The sequence below is a fragment of the Rhamphochromis longiceps genome, linkage group LG11 (assembly GCF_057381845.1).
Source record: "Rhamphochromis longiceps isolate RC_006_pf linkage group LG11, R_longiceps_female_GT1.1, whole genome shotgun sequence".
NCBI lineage: Eukaryota > Metazoa > Chordata > Actinopteri > Cichliformes > Cichlidae > Rhamphochromis > Rhamphochromis longiceps.
In genome coordinates this window covers 21,242,049-21,263,119 of record NC_140567.1, presented here as the reverse complement: position 1 = coordinate 21,263,119, position 21,071 = coordinate 21,242,049, and the positions used below count along the sequence as shown (strand labels likewise).

The following is a 21,071-nucleotide window of genomic DNA, read 5'->3' as shown; positions in this document are numbered from 1 at the left end:
CTCTACAAAGAAACTGCTTTGCTGTTTACTTGTCATGCTCCGATGCCTCACCCAATTCTTTGCCAGTCTTTCACCTTTTTATTCCTTTGCATTCTTTTTTTTGTCCATGCAAAGAATGGCTTAGTACTTAAATGACCCTATTTCTCAGTTCCATTTTTTTTTCTGATTGTTTTATTTTTTCTCCCCAGTTATTAAATCTCACACACTGCACACACTTATTTTTATCCTGATAGATTCTTCCATTCTCCTGCTTGGCAGCTCCAAGTCCACCTCGCTCCCATCTCAGTTGTGGACATCACCAGTGGAAGCCTGTTAGATAGGCCCATCAATACACCGCTGGCCACAGAGACAGACGTCAATATATTGTCACTAAGCTGTCCCTACTCATCTCTAGAAGAACACGGCAGGGTAGGAGAGAAGGAAAAGGGGTGTGTAGTTGGGTGAGGAGGTGAAATGGAGAGGAAAGCAAAGAGTGGAAGAAAAAAAGAAAAAAGAAAAATCAGAGGTGGGGCCTGCCATCCGTCACTCCGTGCTGTCTGATTTACAAGCCTATTGGATTTTAGACTAACATGAATCACTGCTCCATAGAGGCATTACTCCCTGACAGAACGACAGAATGAATTAGACAGTGTGCTCGTGTGTGTGAGGGGGAATAGGAAAGAGAGTAGGGGGTATATTTACACTTCTTTGAGATTATACAAAGACATTTCCGCAGCAACAATGAAGCTTAGCTAGGATCGTCTCACATTCGCAGTACTGCATGTACCCTTTCTATGACAACCAGCTCTCAGAAGAATTAACTATTGTGACAGTGTGCTGGATATAACCATCTGTACCCACAATTACTACTCAGAAACTACGAAAGGAAACACATAACTAGAATATAAAAATACAAACTGTATATTGGTCTGCAGCTAATCATGCGTTAATTATAGATTGATCTAAAGATTGTGTTCTTGATCTATTTGGAAGAATTTTATTTTTAATTACAGAAAAAATAGGAAGAAATGTTCATCACAATTAGTCAGACCTCAGAGTGGCATCTTCATGTTCTTTGTTTTTGCCGAACCAGAAAAACATTTCGTTAACTGTAATGTAAGACAAATAATCACCATTGAGAAGTCGGGACCATAACATATTTTGTTCCATTTTTGCATGTATACGGCCAAAAGACAATGAGGCACTGGCCATGGGATTCTGATAACTAAGATGGATAAATGTGATGTACTAGAAGTTAAAAAAAAAAGTCCTGAAAGGACATGCTTTAGTGAAGTACACACACATGTGTTACAATGGCAGTGCAGTGTCAAAGAATCATTTATTTTGAGATCACAGATAATTGACAGCTATACTGAGCTTTAGATTTAATGGCTCATATTACAACCCTGTTTGCTTTTATGTAAAATGCACATTTAAAAAAATGACTTGCATCATCAAATAGCTGAATAATTGTAGCACACAGACTTTCAACAAATGTTTAAACCTGCTGGAACACGTCTTAATTTAAGTTATGTGGTATTCCAAGCAGATTCTAAGGTGGGTTTGGAGTTCTTTACAACTCTGGTTGAATAAATGATTCAAAAGTTTAGGAACAGTGCTTGAAAAAAAAAATGGTGGATTTCATCATCTACGCAACATAACATTAAATTATGCAGAGAATCTGAAGGAATCTTTCTAAGCAAGGGACAAGGCTAAAAATCAGTGCCGAGTTGCCTTGCTCTTCAGACCTTTAGTCAGTACTGCATTAAAAACAGATGCGACCGTGTAATGAAAAACACTGCATAGACTCAGGGACACTTCTAAAAACCACTGCCAGTGAACACATGTCATCAGTGCATCATTAAAGCAGTCATCTTAACCTTTTATTAACTTTGTGTACCAAGTTTAATAAAAGGGTTTGGATAATTTCAAATGACAGCTTTCAGTTTTTATTCACTCTTTCCACTACACCCCAGCTTTTTAGCTTAGAAACATATATATGAGGTCATTATGACTGGACTACCTTCTTAGCATTAGTCAAGTATGATCTGGCAGCTTCCTTCAATGCCGTCCCCTCCTCCTTTTCCTCTTCTGTTGCTTCTCTTCCTTCCCTCTCCTGCTGCTCCTTTGCCTTTTCCAACTGGAGGTAGCACACCCAGCCAGAGAGATACCACACCTGCGAGGCAAAGCGACACAGACAGTTTATGTGTTGTGAGGTGCAAAGATTTAGAGTGACAGTCAGTTACGACAAGGGGAAAACATTTTCTGACCCTCAGAGAGAATGAAATCCAACATCCGTCTTTGACAAACGGGTTTCGCACATTTTACATGGAACCAGAAATACACAGTCTCAGACACGCACAGGCAATCAGTCACTCACATAATAATTCACCCTGACAAAATCATGACATAATGTACTCATTTACAAATGATAGCCCATAAGTGTAGCTTCCCATTAACTTCAAAATTCTTGTTTTCACAATTTTCAGTTTGTTTTCCCCCTCTCTGTAGCAAAAGATGCAATTAGTAAAATAAATACTCAACTGTAACATAATATAACATAATGAAAAAATGAATTGCCTCAGGAAAATAACATCTGGGCCTTTAAATTCATATCATGTTCACAATTTAGACTGTTGGCAGTTTTGCACTAGCCATTACATTAAATGATGGTTTTAATATGGTTTGATTCCACAAATAATTCGAGTGTTGTACCTTATTATTCCTCACAAGTATGTTTTTGTGATCCCAAACATATAGCAAAAGACTCCAAGAACTATCACACTAAAATAAGAACAAGGAGTCTCAACACTTTAGACTCTATCTGTGACTGCATGATATTTCACAAAGCAGGACGTTCTACAATCTGTTGATTTTTGTAAGCGACAATACTGAAAGGAAGAAAAGAAATCCCTAGGAATAACTATAATTGCTAGTTTAGAAGTTGTGATGATTAGGGTATCATTTACACAAACATCATAGATGTTTCTGTTTATCAAATGCTCAGAAAAGCAAGAATATACACAGATTTCCCTCAAATAAAGTAACACCGACTCCCTGCCTTTACTGTGTCGAGGCTTTTTGAGCCTAAGCATGCAATCACATCCTAAAGGTTTATTCTGAGACAGAATAAATCCTGATGTCACAGATAAACAACAGCTCTAATGCATCTAAATCATAGATAAGCTGTTCTTTAGCACAGGCTGTTATTAGGCTACCACATCCAAATACCTTCTTAGAATTAACCAGGTAATCTAGCTGCCAACTGAATGGCCCCATCTCTTTCACTTGGCTCAGTATACGATCATCACACTAGTCAAACAAACTGAGATGCATCACCTACACATTGGGAATACATGAAGAGCCACTAAATGAAGTGAACTGATAAACAAAAAACATTTGTAGTCGTGAATAAGTCACAGTCATGAGGCTTATTAAAACCCCTCCCTACCTGGGAAGTTGAGCAGGTTATCAAAAATTAGACTGTTGATGGTTCGACACCTTAGAACACACCCACACCCACACACCCACCCACACACACTTCCAAATGCATCCATCCATAAGTGTATAATAAACAAAGCACTGTACAAATTCAATAAAGACCTTTATAAGGGCGTGAATAGGAGTAGAACAATGCAACATAAATGCCATTTCATTTCTTTAAGTGTCTAAATGTTTTCACAGCATGGTATTTTTCTTGCTCATAAACTGCAAAGAGGGATTTTCTACCACTTACTACTTGCGTCTGCTTTAGAAGAAAAACATCTGTTCAGTTGTGCAATACTCATTTACTGAGTCAAGCTTTTAAATACCATACAGTTTTAAACCAATAAATATGATTGTGGATTTTTGATTTGCCCACCAGAGAATTACTAGCTCACTATCAATGTGAGAATATTCAAATATGTGCTTTAAAATATGTTTTTATCTTTTGACACAACACCAGATTAAATAAACTGCATTTTGAAGTATTACTTAATATGCTAAAACAATTATTTATCATGTATGAATCAGAGTTTTGTACCATATACACCAGACAGTTTATTAGGTACACCTTGCTATTACTATGTTACTCCACTTCACAGATTCAACAAACGTGCTGGAAACATTCTTCCAGAGATTTTTGGTCCATATCGACATGATAGGATAACACAGTTGCTCCAGATTTGTCAGCTGCACGTCCATGATGAAAATCTAATTTTCCACCACATCCCAAAGCTGGTTTACTGGATTGAGATATGGAGACTTAGGAGGCAATTGGAGCACAGCGAACTGTACGTCACTGTTCACGTCACACCACAATATCCTGGTGGAAGCAAACTGTGACATTTAAAAGATACTCATTTGGTACTAAGGGGCTGAAGTGTGCCTAGAAAATATACCCCAAAATCATTAAACCCTCACCAGCAGCCTGAACTGTTGATACCAGGCAGGATGGATCAGTGGTTTCATGTTGTTTACACCAAATTCTGACCTACGATCTAAAGGTCACAGCACAAATTGAGACTCATCAGACCGGGCAACATTTTTCCAACCTTCAGTTGTCCAATTTTGCTGCTGCAAATTGTAGCCTCGGGTTTCTGTTCTTAGCTGAGCAGCTGGTGTGGTCTTCTGCTACTGTAGCCCATCTGCTTCAATGAAGAGCATTCAGGGATGTTCTCTTCCATACCTCTGGATTAATAACTGGGTATTGAGTTATTATTCCCTTCCAGTCAGCTTGAAGCAGTGTGGCAATTCTCCTCTGAGTTCTGGCATGAACGAGGTATTTTCATCCAGAGAACTGCAGGTCATGTCTTGACCGTGTCTACATGTCCATTAAGCTGTGGCCACATGACTGGCTGATAAGATATTTCTGTTAATGAGCAGTTGAAAAGGTGTACCTAGCAAACTCACAGTATTAGAATCAGTTCACTAAGATTCGTCTCAGCTGAATATATATCAAAAAACCTAGAGCAATATTTTTAAAATAGATCATTTGCTCCACAGAGTTCAAAAAGGGAATGATATTTTTAACTGTAAGTTACTTTGCTGTAAGACACCAAAGTACCTAATTTTCTTTCTTTTTCACAATAACACATTTTTGCCTCTGCATAATCTCAAACACTAACTTGTGCTTCATCCTCTACCTCTAAACACTCTCACGTTCAACTCTCAGTGAACTTGGAGGTGTGAGATCGCCTCTCATCACAGGCCAAAGATCACCCACCCACTGTTCTTCAAGCATCAAGACACAAATATTAGCTTTATTCATTATTCACTGAGAGCAGAGGCAGTAGGGACCAGCGCCCCTGCCAAATCAACCATTTAGCTAACAAACACATCAAGGCATGGCACACTGAATTCAGAATTGCCACTCAGCATGCTGAGTGGGAGGCTACCCCCTGCAGCCATACTTATCAGAACAACAGCAGCATTGGAGAAATGTAGTGTTGTTGCAGGCTCAGCGGTACGACATTTTTATCACTAAAACATTTCCCTGAATGCAGAAGTTAGAATAAAATGTGTAAATTCAAGTGAGACAGTGTAATTGGGTCACTTAAATTCAAAATTTTAACTTCAGAAATAAGAAGCCTGTCTTTAAACACTCAGAACAATGCTAGGAAATTCTGTGCAGATGGTCCACTGTGAAATATTTGCGTCTGTAGTATAGTCTGCCTGAGCATCTGCACTCAGAATTAAAACATGTGAAAGTTTGCTAATTAAGAACTTCAGAGAATCCACTGTGTCCTACTCCAACCCCAGACCGAGGCACACGTAATAAAATACATTTTGTGTGTGTCAATCAAATCGCTGGGACTATTGAAATTTCAAAGTGAAGGCACATCTCAGTTTCCATATGGTGCTACTGAAGGAAGAACAAAAGCATCATGAATCAACAGAATACCTTTGAAACAAGATTTGCAAGAAAGTAGCTCACTTGTTTTTGCAGACTTAACGTTATATAAGTAAGGTTCCAACTTTGAGATATGCAAGAGAAAGAAGAAGGAGTAGAGCGCTAACCTCTTATCTGCTGCACTTAAGAGAGAAATAAGAGAAAAAGTAAGACAAAGAGGTGAAAGAAAGGGAGAGAGAGAGAATATAATGCTTTTAAATGTGTCTGTCATACATTTCTGACATCACAGATATGACTCTAACAATGTACCCATGTTGTGATCAGACGATACACTTTCTGACCACCAGAACTGGTGACAGTACCAATATTTGATTGGCTGTGGGCATGCTCAAATTGAGTGTCACAGCAGTGCGTCTCTGAAGTGAGTTTAAAAGTTCAGCCCCCTGATGACTGCTCTCAATCTGTCAGCTGAGGGGTGTGTGGGAGGCTGAGCCTGAGGGGGAGTGGGGGAAAGAGAGAGAGAGAGACACGACCGTGCTTTTCTGTCTGACACTTAGTGGCACACCTTCGCTTTCTATTGCAGCGACAGTGGGGATTTTGAGCACACTGACAGCACAGAGCTCATACTAAAGCACAGAAAAATACTGCAATTCACTCTAATAAGTTCAGCGCCAGACTCTATGTGTGAGCACATAAGTGCTGAGATGAAGCAATGCAAATGCAGGGAGTACACAGAGCTCAGCAGAAGGAACTAAGCTCTAGATGTGTGAACCGCTATGACGTCATCCAAAGATTACTGTATTTCTGTCTTGAAGCCTTGAGGTGAGCATTTTGGTCATTGCACTCTTCGCATTTTGAAACTGAATGTGACAAGTTCTTACTATAGCCAACACAAGATACGCTCGCCCAAACTGCTTTATCATAAAGTCCAAAATTTACAAAATTCAATAATTTTGCGAACCTGGAGTCTACATTCATTTTTTTAATATACTGTCTAATAGGGCTGGGCCATATTATACCGTTCACGGTAATACCGGTATAATGTTAGGCAACGATAGGAAAATGAAATATCGCGATAGAATATGAGTAAAACGCGCATGCGCAGTGCCTTTGTTTTCATACGCACATGGCCGATTGTTGAGTGAAACAGATGAACCAGAATTGGTTTGTAAAAATGGTGCAACTTCCGTGATGTGGAACTGGTTTGGTGTTTGTCCGTCAGATACACAACAAAGCACATTTTTTTGCAGAACATGCAAGCGGCCGTCGTTATTGTTGTATTTGTCGGACTAAGATGCTCTTAAATCTGGGAGTAATCTGGGTCCTAAACTCAGTACACTTCAGGTCAAACAAACACTGCAGCATCACTGAGAGTTAAAAACTGTCTAAATTCTTTCATCTTTAATAAAACGATCAGCATTGCTGCTTTACCAGGTGTAACAATTCAGTTTAACTTCCAGGCATCCATGAAAACAAAATTTATTACATTTAACGGAGTTAGAAGTTAGCAGGAAGCTAGCGGAAGTTAGCTCGCTAGTTTCGCTAGTTACCTAAGCATGATATTGCATGTTCTGACTGAGAGATTTCTGAAAAAATTCAAACGTACAGCTCTGCTATCACTTCCAACATAAATGAAGGCAGGAAACTAAACAGCAGTGACGTTTGTAGGGTTACTGAAGTTGGGCTAGCTGGTATATAATGATGTGCTACGTGATCGCTAGCGACACAGCTATGTTAGCATAACATAAACAGTGAAGCTGGAGGACGAACACTAAGGTTCCTCATGGTTAGAGACAAATGCAATCGCATGGCAGGATGCTGTAAACGGACCAAACGTCAGTCAGGAGAACAACTGAGATAATCCATCCACAATACAAGGCTAGTCATTAATATACTGCAACAACATGGGAATAGAGCAGCTGCCAGAGAATTCAACATCAATGAATCAATGGTACAGAAGTGGAGGAAGCAAGAAGAATGAGTTTAATAAAGTTTGATTTATCTAACTGCTTTGTTTAGCTCAATGTGCCTTATGGTCCAAAAAATACGTACTGCACACTACAGTTTAATGTTGCAAAGCACCTCTTTTTAACTTCAGTGGATATTATATATGGTTATGCTCAGGATATGTCAGCCCATTTCTACTGGAAATGCCTTTTGGTTAAACTTTCAGCAAGGAATTTGCATTTGCACTGTTACATTTTTATAAAGCTTTAATGTACATAAAAACCAGCTTCTTGTTTAAGTGAAAATTAATGGAAGGTTGTCTTTTTGCGCTAGTAATGTTGTGGAGTATTTTGTCTCGCATCAATTATATAGTCAGTTATATCGTTATCGCAAATTTTCAAATGTATATCGTGATAAATATTTTTGGCCATATCGCCCTGCTCTACTGTCTAAGCATATAAACTGAGATGATCCTTCCCACTGAAATGAAAAAGAGTTGCTTTTGCTTTATACCTACCCAGCAGTTTCTACTGTATTATAAAAAGACTGTATGCAAGAGGACCAATGACTGTATATAAACATCTTATCAACTGGACTCAAAAATGACATCAAATCTTATCGCACACATACAGTAGAGAGCAAAACTCACAAGCACTCTAATCATTTTTTAGATATTTGCTAGGAAAATGGGTAACAAGTGCAGTGACTTATTGACACATATGCAAACACACATGGGAATCCTGTATACAAGGCAAAAACAGAGTTTGCACAATTCTAACAAGCTTGAAAGTCAATATTTGGTATGACCTCCTTTAGCAACCTTTAATATTTGTTTGTCAGGTCCTTGATGTTTGCTTATTTTTTATTTCTAAATCATTTGACTTTCAGACGCTGTTCATTTCCTGCAGGTACTTTTTGTTTTAGTCCTTTTGTTGTCTTTCTTTGCATTCTACTTGTCCAGCTTCCTTAATTTTTCTAAGGACACACTACGCACCATATCGAGAATGTTTTTCAGCTAATATCTCTTGTGAATCACCTTGCTGTTGTAAAAATGGTATGTTATGCCTGTCAAACTGCGTTATCTTTGTTATTTTTCATCGATTCGACAAAAGAAAGGGGAACAAATTATGTGTTTTTGTGACAGACTGTTAGTAATAAAGTGCCTACGGAAACAATTTAAAATTGGTTGTTTGCCAAGTTGTCTGTTATATGTATACACAACACTGGATCTTTCCCTGAGTAAAGGGGCTTTTTTATGCTTGATGATTCATAAGTGGTGTAACAAATGAAAATGAGTGAAAAAGTAGCCAATCTCCAAAGAACAATTTTGAGAGAGCACAAGAAAGCCTGGAGAACTATTGCTCTAGACCATGTTAAAAAAAATTTACCAAGAGTTTGGCTCATTGGAAACAAAATATTTAAAAAAAAAAAAAAGTTTTAAAATGGGCAACTCAGGATTAAGATTAAGAATCGCCAAAGTTAGTCTGGACAGACTACCCTGAAATTCAGACTCAGCTGCTTTCTTTCCCCACTTTGCCTGGCACCAGTATTATGACAGGTAAATAGTAGAATGGTAGGTATTTTTGGTTGTATTCCCTGGTCAAACTGAAATCAAGTTTTTCACATCTGCCAATTTTAAAAGACATTCGAGCGAATACGTGAGTTCAGTTGTCTCTGCAGGATTACTTACAGATGTATCAATCACATCCACACTTTGATCCATACAACACTGTTTCTGCTGTTTGCAAGTTTGTACATAGGTACACAAAAGGTATAACAAAAAAAATCTGAAGCTGTTTGCAACTGAATTTTGCTGTTTGCAGAAGCTGAAATCACAGAGTAACACCTCAGAACAGGACTTGATCTAAAATTAATAACCATTCTAGAAGCTGTCTTGACATAACCATGAAGATTGGCTAGTCTTACATTTAAGGCACATTTTAAATCAGGCAAGTTTTTGTGCTACTTTTTGATCACACCTCCAACAGGTTGGTAGCTTATGAAGTTAATCCTGCCTAAAAATCTGTGGTAATGTTATCCTTTCTACAACCAAAGCTGGTAAGCAACCTGGAAACAAGAAAAATGTGCTCACAACAACTTCCTATTCAAATCAGTTGTATTTATATAATGCCAAAAGCGCTTTGGCGACAGTAGGAAGGAAAAACTCCCTTTTATCAGGAAAAAACATCCTGCAGAACCAGGTTAAGGGAGGGGCAGATATCTGCCACGACCGGTTTGAAAGACCCCATAACAAAAGAGAAAACATGCATTTAAGCAAAACGCTACATTTTCAAGTTCAGAGAGAGAAATAATTACGATGAAAAGTAGAATAAAAAAAAAAGACCTTAAATTACAACAGCCGGAACAGGACTTCATCGCTTACCTGGACAACTTCGTCATCCTCTTCTAGCAGACTCTCCAACACATCTACTGCCATCTAATTTAAAGAGAGACAAACAGATAGTTACCATTTTTAAAAATGTATTAAAATTACAAACAACAATCATACTACACTCATTTTTGTCTGTAGAAATTCATCAGTACTCCCTCTATTCTCAGGTTTGACTGACAAACCAACATGCATAAAGGTAAAGACAATATTGTTGCACACGATCTAGCACATCTTCCAGTCAGCCCAATCAATCAAATGGATCAGAGGGTCTGATAAGCATCGAACAAGTCAGCAACCCATACACAGCACCGTCAATACCAACAAGACAACAGACATGATCGTCAATAGATACACTTACAAGTACTTATCACACAGTCGATAGTCACTTTAGCCACCGTCTACCATTGCCTTTTTTCCCAGCATTTTGTCTTTATTGGAGACGAGCAGCAGGGAAAGACCAGAGCAGTCAATACCATATATTCATAGTAGCCCCCTCCACTCCTTAGGATACACGATAAACCTAAAGACCAACCAAACCCAGAGCCCGTATTCCCCTTCCTCTAAAGCATTTGTCTGATTTCCTCCCTGTAGTGTCCTGTGGAGGCGATGTGAGGTCTCAAAGGGGTTTAATGTTAGGTGACCTTTGTCACAGCACTGTCTGGGTCAGTTTCTGTGGGAAGTTTCCATTACAGAAATCAGACCTTGACTAAAGTAGGCTGGGTGTTTGTTTTGCTCTGTCTCCCTCCTTGTGGAACCTATGGTTGTGGTATATGTGTGTGCATGTGTTTGTGTGTGAAGCCCCAGGTGATGATATATTGATTTTTGTCTACTTCAGGTTGGAGGCGACTGTTAGCCAATCACCCGTGGCGAAGGGCAAGAATAAAAGACACGCACAGACCTGTGCATTCACACACACACCACTTTACAGTCACACACTACAAAAAAGCCTGCACACAACAATGAGCACAACAAGCAGCACTTGTTTCTTGTTAAGGGAGTCTTATTAGCTGGAGAGCTTCCTAATTCCCCCCCCCTCCTGCTCGTTGGAGTTCTCTGCTCTTTTCATTAAGTCTATGCGGTTCCGGTGGCAATAAAGAGGTCTGTTGGCTGCATAGAGTAAGGGGTGTCAGGTTAATTGAGAGTATCTCATTAAGATTGTGCAAATATGCATGTCAGGGAGTCAGTTGATTGATTGCCAGACCAATTATCAGCTGAAATACCATTGTCCTTAATTAATTAATGACTGATTAAAAATACACAAACAAAAACATCTAATCCCAGCCGATGATGAATGGATTCATGTCCAGCTTCAGAATGATCTACTATCTACTTTCACTGTATCACTACAAAGTGACAGACACACAAGCTGCACACACACACACACAAGCTGCACGCACGCACGCACGCACGCACGCACGCACGCACGCACGCACGCACGCACACACACACACACACACACACACACACACACACACACACACACACACACACACACACACACACACACACACACACACACACACACACACACAGTAAATCGAGCCAAGCACTAGATATAAAAGATAGGAGAAAAGATCTGCTTGGGTATTAAACAAGTGATAGAACAGGCAGTTTTGGAGCTACAAAAATAGAACAAGAGATATCTGGGAGCCAGGATAAGTGAGCAATGATAACCATTATATCGTCTCCAACTGCACATCTTCCTAACTACACCGGTCAGCCCAGGGGCGAGTAATTAAAGATTCAGAGATTCTTAGGCCGCTTCATGCTCTAAACAACAACAAGATTAATATTCCCATGAAGATAAGGAGAAAAAGAGGCTGTACTACGAAGGAGGATGGGGGGGAGGCAGAAAATTGGACGAGAGGTTAAAAAAAAAAATCTTAATAAACATTGCAAAAGTGGTTCAAGAAAAACAACAGTGCGCTACAGAGACACACAACCAATAACACATGCAAGACGATACATACATGTTGTCCTCCTTATTTTAAGGACTGTTGAAGGAACCAAAAGAAAAAAAACCCTGCATTCTGTGGAGGAACTCATTTATAATGTCCATCGTGGGCATGTGCACAGTGTGTGTGTGTGTGTGTGTGTGTGTGTGTGTGTGTGTGTGCGCACTCATGTATCCATTTCTGCATTTGTGTAATCTTCAGGCAATTTTGTTTAACAGAATCATTTTACTGGAGCGCACAGCAGAGACAGGAGAAAGACAAATCACTTTACAAGCAAGGGCAAGCTATATCTCACACACATGCACGCACACGCACGTAAACAGGGGCATCGAGACTTAAGTAAATAAATCCTGGGGATGTCACTGCTAACTGTACTTGCAAGCAATATAGGAAAGTACAAGCTGTACATTGTGAAATAAATATAAGAACAGAAACATTCAATAAATAAAATACAGCCAAAGAAGAGTGACAATGACAAGGTGCGTAACTACCCATCAGCTTCTGTCACGCCTCAGCTAAGAGACACTTGAATGGCTGTCAGGGGAGGGTACCTGTCTGTCTGTCTGTCTGCTGTGTGGCAAGTGAATCAGTGGTTGTGATGGGTGATCACGGTAATGTTTGTGCGCGTGTTACAGTAGGGAAAACGCTGTCACCACGCTGTTTTTTGATTTTTTAAATCAAGACTATAAAATACATCATTGACTAGCCACTTTATTAGGCACACCTGTTCAAACTGCTAGTTAATGCAAATATCTAATCAGCCAATGATATACATTGAGGCTACAGACTGTGCATCAGAATGGAAAAGAAAGGTGATTTAAGTGACTTGTAATGTTTGGTTGTTGGTGCCAGAAGTATTTTTACAAACTGCTGAACTACTAGGATTTTCCTACACAAATGTGTCTAGGCTACAGACAATGCTCCGATAAAGGAAAATATCCAGTGAGTGGCAGTTCTTTGGGAGAAAATGCCTTGTTGATGAGATATCAGACATCAGAAGAGAATAGTCAAACTGCCTCAAGCTAATAAAAAGACAACAGTAACTCAAACAACCACTTATGACACCCAAAGTATGCAGAAGAGAAACAGAAGGCCAGGCCTGGTGTCTCTCCTGTCAGTTAAGAACAGGAAACGGAAAATGTGCATAGTCTCATCAAAACTGAACAACCCAGGATTGGAAAAAACACAGCCTGGTCTGATGAGAAGATAAGATATGCTAAGATAAGTGGTGGTGTATTGTGTGGGAGATATTTTCTTGATATGCCTTGGGCCCCTGAGCCTCATTTAAATATCATAGCCTACCCAAGTATTGTTAGTGACCATGTAAATTCCTTTATGTGAACAACACGGTGTACCCCAGTGGTTTGTTGAACATGGCAATACATTCAAATGGCCTCCACAGTCAACAGCTCTCAATCCAACAGAGCACCTGTGGGATGGAACAGCAGATTCAGAGATGTCTGGTCTAAAATGTTTGCAGCACCTTGTGCAAACTATGCCATAGAAGAATAAAGCAAAATAAATTATGTATGTAAATAATATATATATTAACATAATTCCTATAAATCACTGATGCCCCCACTCCCATTCAAAGGTCAACAAACTTGAAGACTGATGTGACTATTTTAATGATATTTCCTACCATATACTACAGAGACCCTCATATTGGAAAAGATGGGCACCATATGATAGTTGGTATTTTTGCTTGATAAACAAACAAGTAAGCAACCAATCATCTCCACACTGATTGCATTAAACTGTTTAGAGTTTATTCTATAAAACATCAGGAAACCTCAGAAAACATGGTCTTCAAACTGCTTGAAAATATCAGATATATTCAGATTAAAGATTTTTAACAGCAGCAAAGTATCCCATATTAAACGCTGGAACCAAACATTAATGAAGACAAATGACAAAAACCAAATGAAAACCTAATTAATTTTCCATCAATCAAACCAATAACAAACCTGTTTAAGCACTGCAAGCGCTCTCACAAATATGGGGATATTTGACAATAAAACCAACACGTTTGTCTCACTTCTCACTTCTTTTGCTTTCAAGCACCCTCGTGCGCTCTTAATCTATTTCCATTCTGGAAATCAAACAAACTTGGCAGTTATTCAACTAATCAAAAGAGGGAGGAAAAAAAGACTCGCAAAAGCCTTTTTGGTGACTTTTTTCTCCTCTTCTAATTTAAGTGGCACAGATCCATGTTTTGCAGAAACAGTTGACTGAAGAGAAGAGCAGCAATTGTGAAACTGATGTTTTCATGAATTTATTAACACGGTGTGTTTGGTATGTTTTCTATCACATTTTTTAAAGTAAACAAGACAATCGCACAATGGAGCACAAGTACAACCAGCCTATGTCATGGTTTTCATGCTCTTATCCCTTTCTCAGTCAAATTTACTATCACATTCAGCTTTTCATGTGGCAAAGGTTTTTTATTTTTAAAGATTTCCTCCAAAAAAGAACTGAAAGCCACAGTCTTGACAAAATTTTTATTATAAAAGATAACTATGTATTTTAAAAATAAATAAACTGTAATATTTGCACATGCTCTGAGTTTGACATTATTATTGCTGACGCTTTTTAATGACAACCACCTACCCTCATAAGAAACCTTGAGTTTTAAGACGGTGGGGAGACGGGTCTATGACCTAGTAAAGTGCCCAAGAGATGTGACAGTGTCTACCCACTAAAGACAGTTTGTCTTGAAAACATCTTCCCAGTGTTTTTCAGCAAAATCTTTCTCATTTTGATGAGAATTGGTGGAGGGAGATAGAGCATAAGGCAAAGAAAGAACCCGCTCAATTTTGGTGCTGATCTGAATTTGTGGGGTGGAAAATAAGACCAGACAGTGGAGACTTCTGGGGAAGAGTGGAGACTTTGAGTAAACTTCTATTTCCCACCACTATGCACTATAATAACCACACTAACACTGCCTTATTGTGGCCTAGTTAATTTGAATTCAATCCACATAACACAAAAGTACAGACAAAGACCATGAGATGAAGTTTCTGCCAAAGAACATGGTAGTACCGCTACACCTTGTGCCATTCTAAAATTAACATTTATTTACTAGACGTTGCTGTATGCAGTTACAGAAAACAAACAAAGAAAAAAAATTATTTAATATGTTTGGGGTTATTTTTTGGCAAATATATTAATGCAAATTTCAAAGCCTTGGCCCAGCTTTGGGGACCAAACAAATTATTCAATGGGGAGAAAGAGACAATTGGTTATATTCTGGCACCATTTTCGAAAGACAGCCTTCCAACTAATAACTCTACTGGAAGTAAACAACTTTACGCAAAGTTTACAAAGAGCATAAAACTGTGCATAGATCCTTCTAAGTGAGAGATGCTAAATGTGAAAGTGAGAGAATGTGTGTGTGAGTATGTGTGACAGAGAAGTACCGGAAGCAAAGAGCTGAGAGGATCCTATCAAATCCAAGTCCCAAATCCCAGGCTGGGAGAGACAGACAGAAAATTGTTTGCCTTTACTCTACTTTCACCCTTAAATGCAATTGCCAGAAACTCCAAATAGCCCTTCACGTGCGTGTGTGTGTGTGTGTGTGTGTGTGTGTGTGTGTGTGTGTGTGTGTACACATACTTGAGCACATGGCAAAATATTTGACGTTATAAAGCAGTAGGAATGGGTGCGGTTTGTGGTTCGGGTTTCATGACACCAACAGCAGGATGAAGACAAACGACATGTCAGAAACTGTGGACCGAGACGTTGTCATTGACAGCCCATCTCCCGCACACATGCACCCAAAGATATAACTGCAGCTGAGCTATTTGGGTGTGAGGAGGGGGAAGAGGAGAAAAAAAAAGGGGGAGAAAAAGGACACTGTTCTCATTTCCCGTAAGTAATAACCATAAACCACCCAACAAGAGTGACTGAAAATTAATCATTGGATCACAATAGAAAGTAGCTAAACTGCTGTTGGTGTGGCGGTAATCACCGAAAATGACTTCAAGCGTTAATGACAGCGTTAGGAGTTTTAGCACTGAACTGAAGGCAGTGAGCCACTGAAATCAAAGCCATTAATACCAGAAATTCCTGAGTGATTTAGTAGAGAAGTATGCTGTTTCGAGATATGGCCGCAATTCATCAGACCACAGCTTCAATTTTTTTTATTTTTTTTTTATTTTACTCTTCCTCCCAATCCCTCCACCCTTGTGTGCCCCCCTTAGCCCTATCCCTTTTTGTAAATACCACTCTTCAATTATTGACACTAAACTCCAGAGGGGATAAAGACCAGGCATGGCCTTCCCACCTTCAGTGCTATTCACCAGAAAGGAAAGCATACAAACACACAGATGTGCGCACACGCAAAAAATGCCAGGCTGCCCTCCCACCACGAAACAAACACAGACCAACAACAACAAGGGAGTGTACGAGCACGACACAGCAAACATTTTACCTCGTACTCCTCTGACTCAATGAGCAGTTTGGCTGTGGTGATGCGAGACTCATACGGAGGGATCTCATTCTGAAGGAGAGAAAGAAAGAAGACAAAAAACAAGGACAATACAACCACCTCTGCAGTAAGTGCTTTCACAGGCATCCACAAACATAGTTCTTCTTTTGTCTGATAATAACACAATCCAATTTCAAGGTACAAAACGTTTTTCAGCTATGTGGCTGTTAATCACAGCCAAAGTGTCAGCAGGCTGTGTTCACATCAACCTGCTCCCGAAGATAAGAGTCATAAGAGTGGTGTCACTGGGATTATTGTATCAAATCATCACACCAAACCCTCTTACATCACTTTTTTTATTATTTGAATCTGCAATTTATTTTGAGCTATTCAAAGCCCATCCAGCTTTGACATTATAGCCATTTTTCCTTTATCAATTTCCACGTTGTACTTTGCTTGTTTATACTTTAAAACCCTTCCTGGTGTTGAATTTATTATTTGCTTTCTCTCTGTGCACTCTAACACAAATACATACAGGTTTGTGAAGTCTGTGCTCCACCTTTCATCTTCTATCATTCCCTCTTTATCTCTTACTTTTTTGTTTTTAATCTGTACAGCTGTCCTTATATTTGCGCATAAAGCATAGCATGCTGTGAAAATCTTGTTAGTTAAAGGGGCTTTATAAATAAACCAGGATCTTACTGGGGCTGGTGGAAGTGAGACAAATACCAGCCCACAGCTACAGCCTACCTGAATGTCTTCCCCTGCGCTGGACGAAGCTGCTCTCTGTTTAAGCGCAGGTAGCCACATTCCAACACTCTTCAACAGGTAATCTTTGCCTTCCTGAACACAGAAAAAGAGCATATAAATATAAAAAGCTTTATAAAAAATATGCATTTCATTTCTTATGCAAGGGTTAGGAGTAAGTAAGGAGTAAGGGTTAGTAATTGGAGAATGCACTCTTCACACAAATCAGTTCCTACAGACTAATCCCACTGTATAATTTACTTCCACAGACTAGCTATTGGATTTTCTACAGAAACCAAGAACCCCTGGATTAATTTGGGAACAATTTATTTTTTCTTGTTTCTTAGAAAAAATTAAAAAGAAAAAGAGACTTTGTCACAGGATGTGGAAAGGTGTGAAGTGAGACTGGAACCAGCCTGACCCCTACAGCTTACAGGTAGTATTACAGATCCTTCGCTGCTCAGTTTGGTGATATGAGTGCATGGAGAGTATGGAGAGACAGTACAGAGGTTTGAAAATGCCCATTACATATAGCTTGCAAAAAACAGTGGTAGGTGAACTGAATGTTGTTCGTTGTATCATCAGTGCATGTTGAGGATGATTGAGGCAGACAGCACTGCCAACAAATACTTCCACGTGGTAATTTAAGGCCATATTTCAATTAGATTACATTTCAAGTAAACAATAAACATGTTTAAATACTTTCAAAAAAGCCTTTGCCTTGAATGCCTTCTATTAACAGTGGTTTAAGATGCTCTTCATTTAGCAATGTCTCCCGCATGCACAAATATACATGTAATGTAAAAATACAGAAAGTTTATTTAGGATATTGTTCTAAACTCACTGTCAAATGTTACACTCAAAAGGTCCTGTGGAATGTTTTCTAAATTTAGTCCAATATGCTTTTCCCTCATCTTTTCTCTTTTTAGCAGATGACTGCATGACCTTAATGATCCGCCCAGTAATTAACATTCCTATCGGCATGACCTGTCCATCTGCTGATTAATCGCATACGATTCAATTTGCTCAGAATAATTAACTCAGCAGATTCCCGCTTTAATGTGGTGATAACTCATCTCAAGTGTGTGTGCGTGAGAGAGAGAGAGAGAGAGAGAGAGAGAGAAAGAGAGAGAGAGAGAGAGAGAGAGGACTGACCTGGTTTCTCTCTGTACTGAACAGGTAACTGGCCATAAGCTGTAGAGCCTCTGGGTTGTCATGGCGATACTGTAATGCTTTCTCTATGAACTCCCTGCACTTGTCGGCAGCCCCCTCCTCCATGCTACATGCACACACACACACACACAGAAAAAGAAAATCTCAAAATATTACCAAAGGCAGGCCTATCAGTGTCAAGTGCATAACTCTGTGTGCTCCAGTACCAGAGGTCTGTTAAGTAAATCTCAGCGATGGAGCAGTAGGCTACACTAACATCCTTCTCTGTGGGGAGTTCGGGGTCCTCATCTGGTGGGGCAGCAGCTCCAGCCAGAGCCTGAATGAATCAAAGGGCAGACTTCTTTAGTTTCTAAAGTTCATATTACTCATTACAAATCAAAAGAGACTGAACGAGACTTATATGAAACAGAATCTAAGACAGGTTTTCTTTTTGATATGATCAGAATAAAAAGGGACACCATCTGAATAAGCCTTTTCCTCTGAAATCATATTAACATGTCACAGCAGGAAGGAAGCAGTAACATCAGAGTTGCAAACTGCGTGAATTAAATTTATCCAATTTACTTTCAGAGTCATTGCTCTGTTCATGTTGACTCATTGTCACAGTTATTGAGTACTGACACACTTATATAGCTAGAAGTGACACTTCTAGCTAATATATTTAAGACATCTGAATGAGAGTAATAAAGAGACCTCACAATGATATTAATAAACATGGTGTCACAAAGTTAAACAACAACAATATTGAATAAGTGAATGTAAAATTGACCATTAATACATGTGCAATTAATACAATGTATCCTAACCTTTTTAACCTTATTCTTCTATTCTATTTTCCTTCCATTTGTTCTAATTTAATGTTAACATTGTAATGCATGGCACATTATTATGTCCTCTAAATGAGAAAACATTTTATCTTTGCTTTTGCAAAAAGCTTAATGAGCAATATTTTCTTTTTTAAATAAATAACTATATTTGAGGGGGAAAAAAGACAGAAGTTGTAAAACTACCATCATCTGACCATTTCCAAAACTACCATTTTACTCTTTCACATTTTCGGTGTAAAATTTGTTTTGTTTCAAAGTTGAGTTCACAGTTCATAGTTTTTAGTGCATTGTAGTGTCGATAAAGTGTTTTGTAAATATCTAAAATTAGTAATACAGGTCTGCAGTAACAGTTAAACAACAGGATGCTTATAGGTTTGACATAAATCTGTCATAACAATGCATGTCACTAAGACATGCATTGTCCAATAGCACCCTCTTGTGAAAATGAAAAAAAATCAGGAGCCTTGAACACAAAGTCATGACATCTAGTTCACTTTCCATAACCAGAGAAACAGAGAGGGGTAGTCCTATGTGTAATCACTTACTGTTGTTGTTGTTGTTCCTTGTTTCTCCAATGTATTCAGTAGGACTTGTATGCCTTTGGTATAGTAGTCCACAGCCTCCCGGCCTGTGTGGATTTGTCCCAGGTACATGTACTTACTGTGGCCAACATCTGGGCTAAGCTCCACAGCACGTAGAAATACGTGAGAGGGGAGTCAAGAAAGCCACAACAATCACTGCATTAGAGTAGAATGAAATTATCACAGCAGTGTAGTGAAATTACAAAATTATGGACACAAGCAGCGAGAAAGGATATTTCTTTAGCTTTCTGTGTGTCTCCTAATTCAGAGGAAACGTGTCCCAGCATGTCTAGAACTTGCAGGTTGGTGGGCTCCACATCCAGGGCTCTTCGACAGAAAAGGCTGGCCATTTCAAAGTCAAAACTGTCCATGCATTCTTCAGTCTGTACACCACAGTACATAAGGAAAGCTCAGTAGCTGATTAGAATTTAAAGAATAAAAGGATATTAAGGCAATGACATATTTGGGTCCTGCCTTTGTTGTGGATATGTAGTAAACATTACCTTCTGTAGGAGTTGCTCTACTGAGTACTTCTCCGCTGTCTTCTTCTTGGCTTTTTCTTGCATTCTTACCTTCATCCTTTCTTGAGGTGATAAACCAACAAATCCTTCATCTGCTGAGATGTCACAAGTGCACGTGTAACAATAGTTCTTATTAGAGCTGCACTCAAAACAAAACATAACAGTTCTTCCTTTCTATAAACGTGTGTACGAATTTGACGTTATACACAGTAAATAAAATGATAAACCAGTGAACTCACCCCTGTTTGGACGGTTATCTTTCCTCTTCGGTTTATTTTTCTTTTTTCCCTTAGCTTGACCACCCATTCTGAAGAAAAACGCGTCGTATATTTCTAAAATCCCTGGGCTCAAACCCCACTTTTCCCAAAGTGAGACTCTAAACACGCGTGGACAGTAAGTTAAAGTTAGCTTAAAGTATACAGTGCACATGCGCCGGATGGTGACTCTATTGCTCCTACGGAGAGGGGTAGCGGCCAAAAAAGCAAAGGTCCTGACTAAAGCTGGTAAAATGAAACGCTGAACGAGGATATTTTATATGCCTGTTGGTATGAGCCCGTTTATTTAAAAAATATTTAATTGAGAAGATTTCCGAGACTTTAATAATGATATTTTTTTTCTCCAAGTTGCTAAGGAGAGCTTTAGTTCGGTTAAACCACTTTCCATTTATGGGCGGGGTTCTTTAATATG

At 39.0% G+C, this 21,071-nt stretch overlaps 1 protein-coding gene across 2 annotated transcripts in view; it reads right to left on the bottom strand.

Annotated features, from left to right (window-relative positions):
• Positions 1–20,837, bottom strand: part of LOC146659016 (uncharacterized) — a 32,291-nt gene extending 11,454 nt beyond the window's left edge. The window contains exons 1-10 of one of the 2 annotated variants that reach the window (XM_085422829.1): positions 20,624–20,837; positions 20,367–20,479; positions 20,100–20,246; positions 19,828–19,986; positions 18,662–18,771; positions 18,438–18,561; positions 17,286–17,378; positions 16,539–16,607; positions 10,143–10,196; positions 2,003–2,155 (exon numbers count right to left, since the gene is read on the bottom strand). In XM_085422829.1, coding sequence (XP_085278955.1) covers positions 2,003–2,155; positions 10,143–10,196; positions 16,539–16,607; positions 17,286–17,378; positions 18,438–18,561; positions 18,662–18,771; positions 19,828–19,986; positions 20,100–20,246; positions 20,367–20,479; positions 20,624–20,813 — 1,212 coding nt within the window. In that variant the 5' untranslated portion in view covers positions 20,814–20,837. The remainder of the gene's footprint in view (positions 1–2,002; positions 2,156–10,142; positions 10,197–16,538; positions 16,608–17,285; positions 17,379–18,437; positions 18,562–18,661; positions 18,772–19,827; positions 19,987–20,099; positions 20,247–20,366; positions 20,480–20,623) is intronic. The other variant, XM_085422830.1, reaches the window with a different exon arrangement.
• Positions 20,838–21,071: the final 234 nt, after the last annotated feature.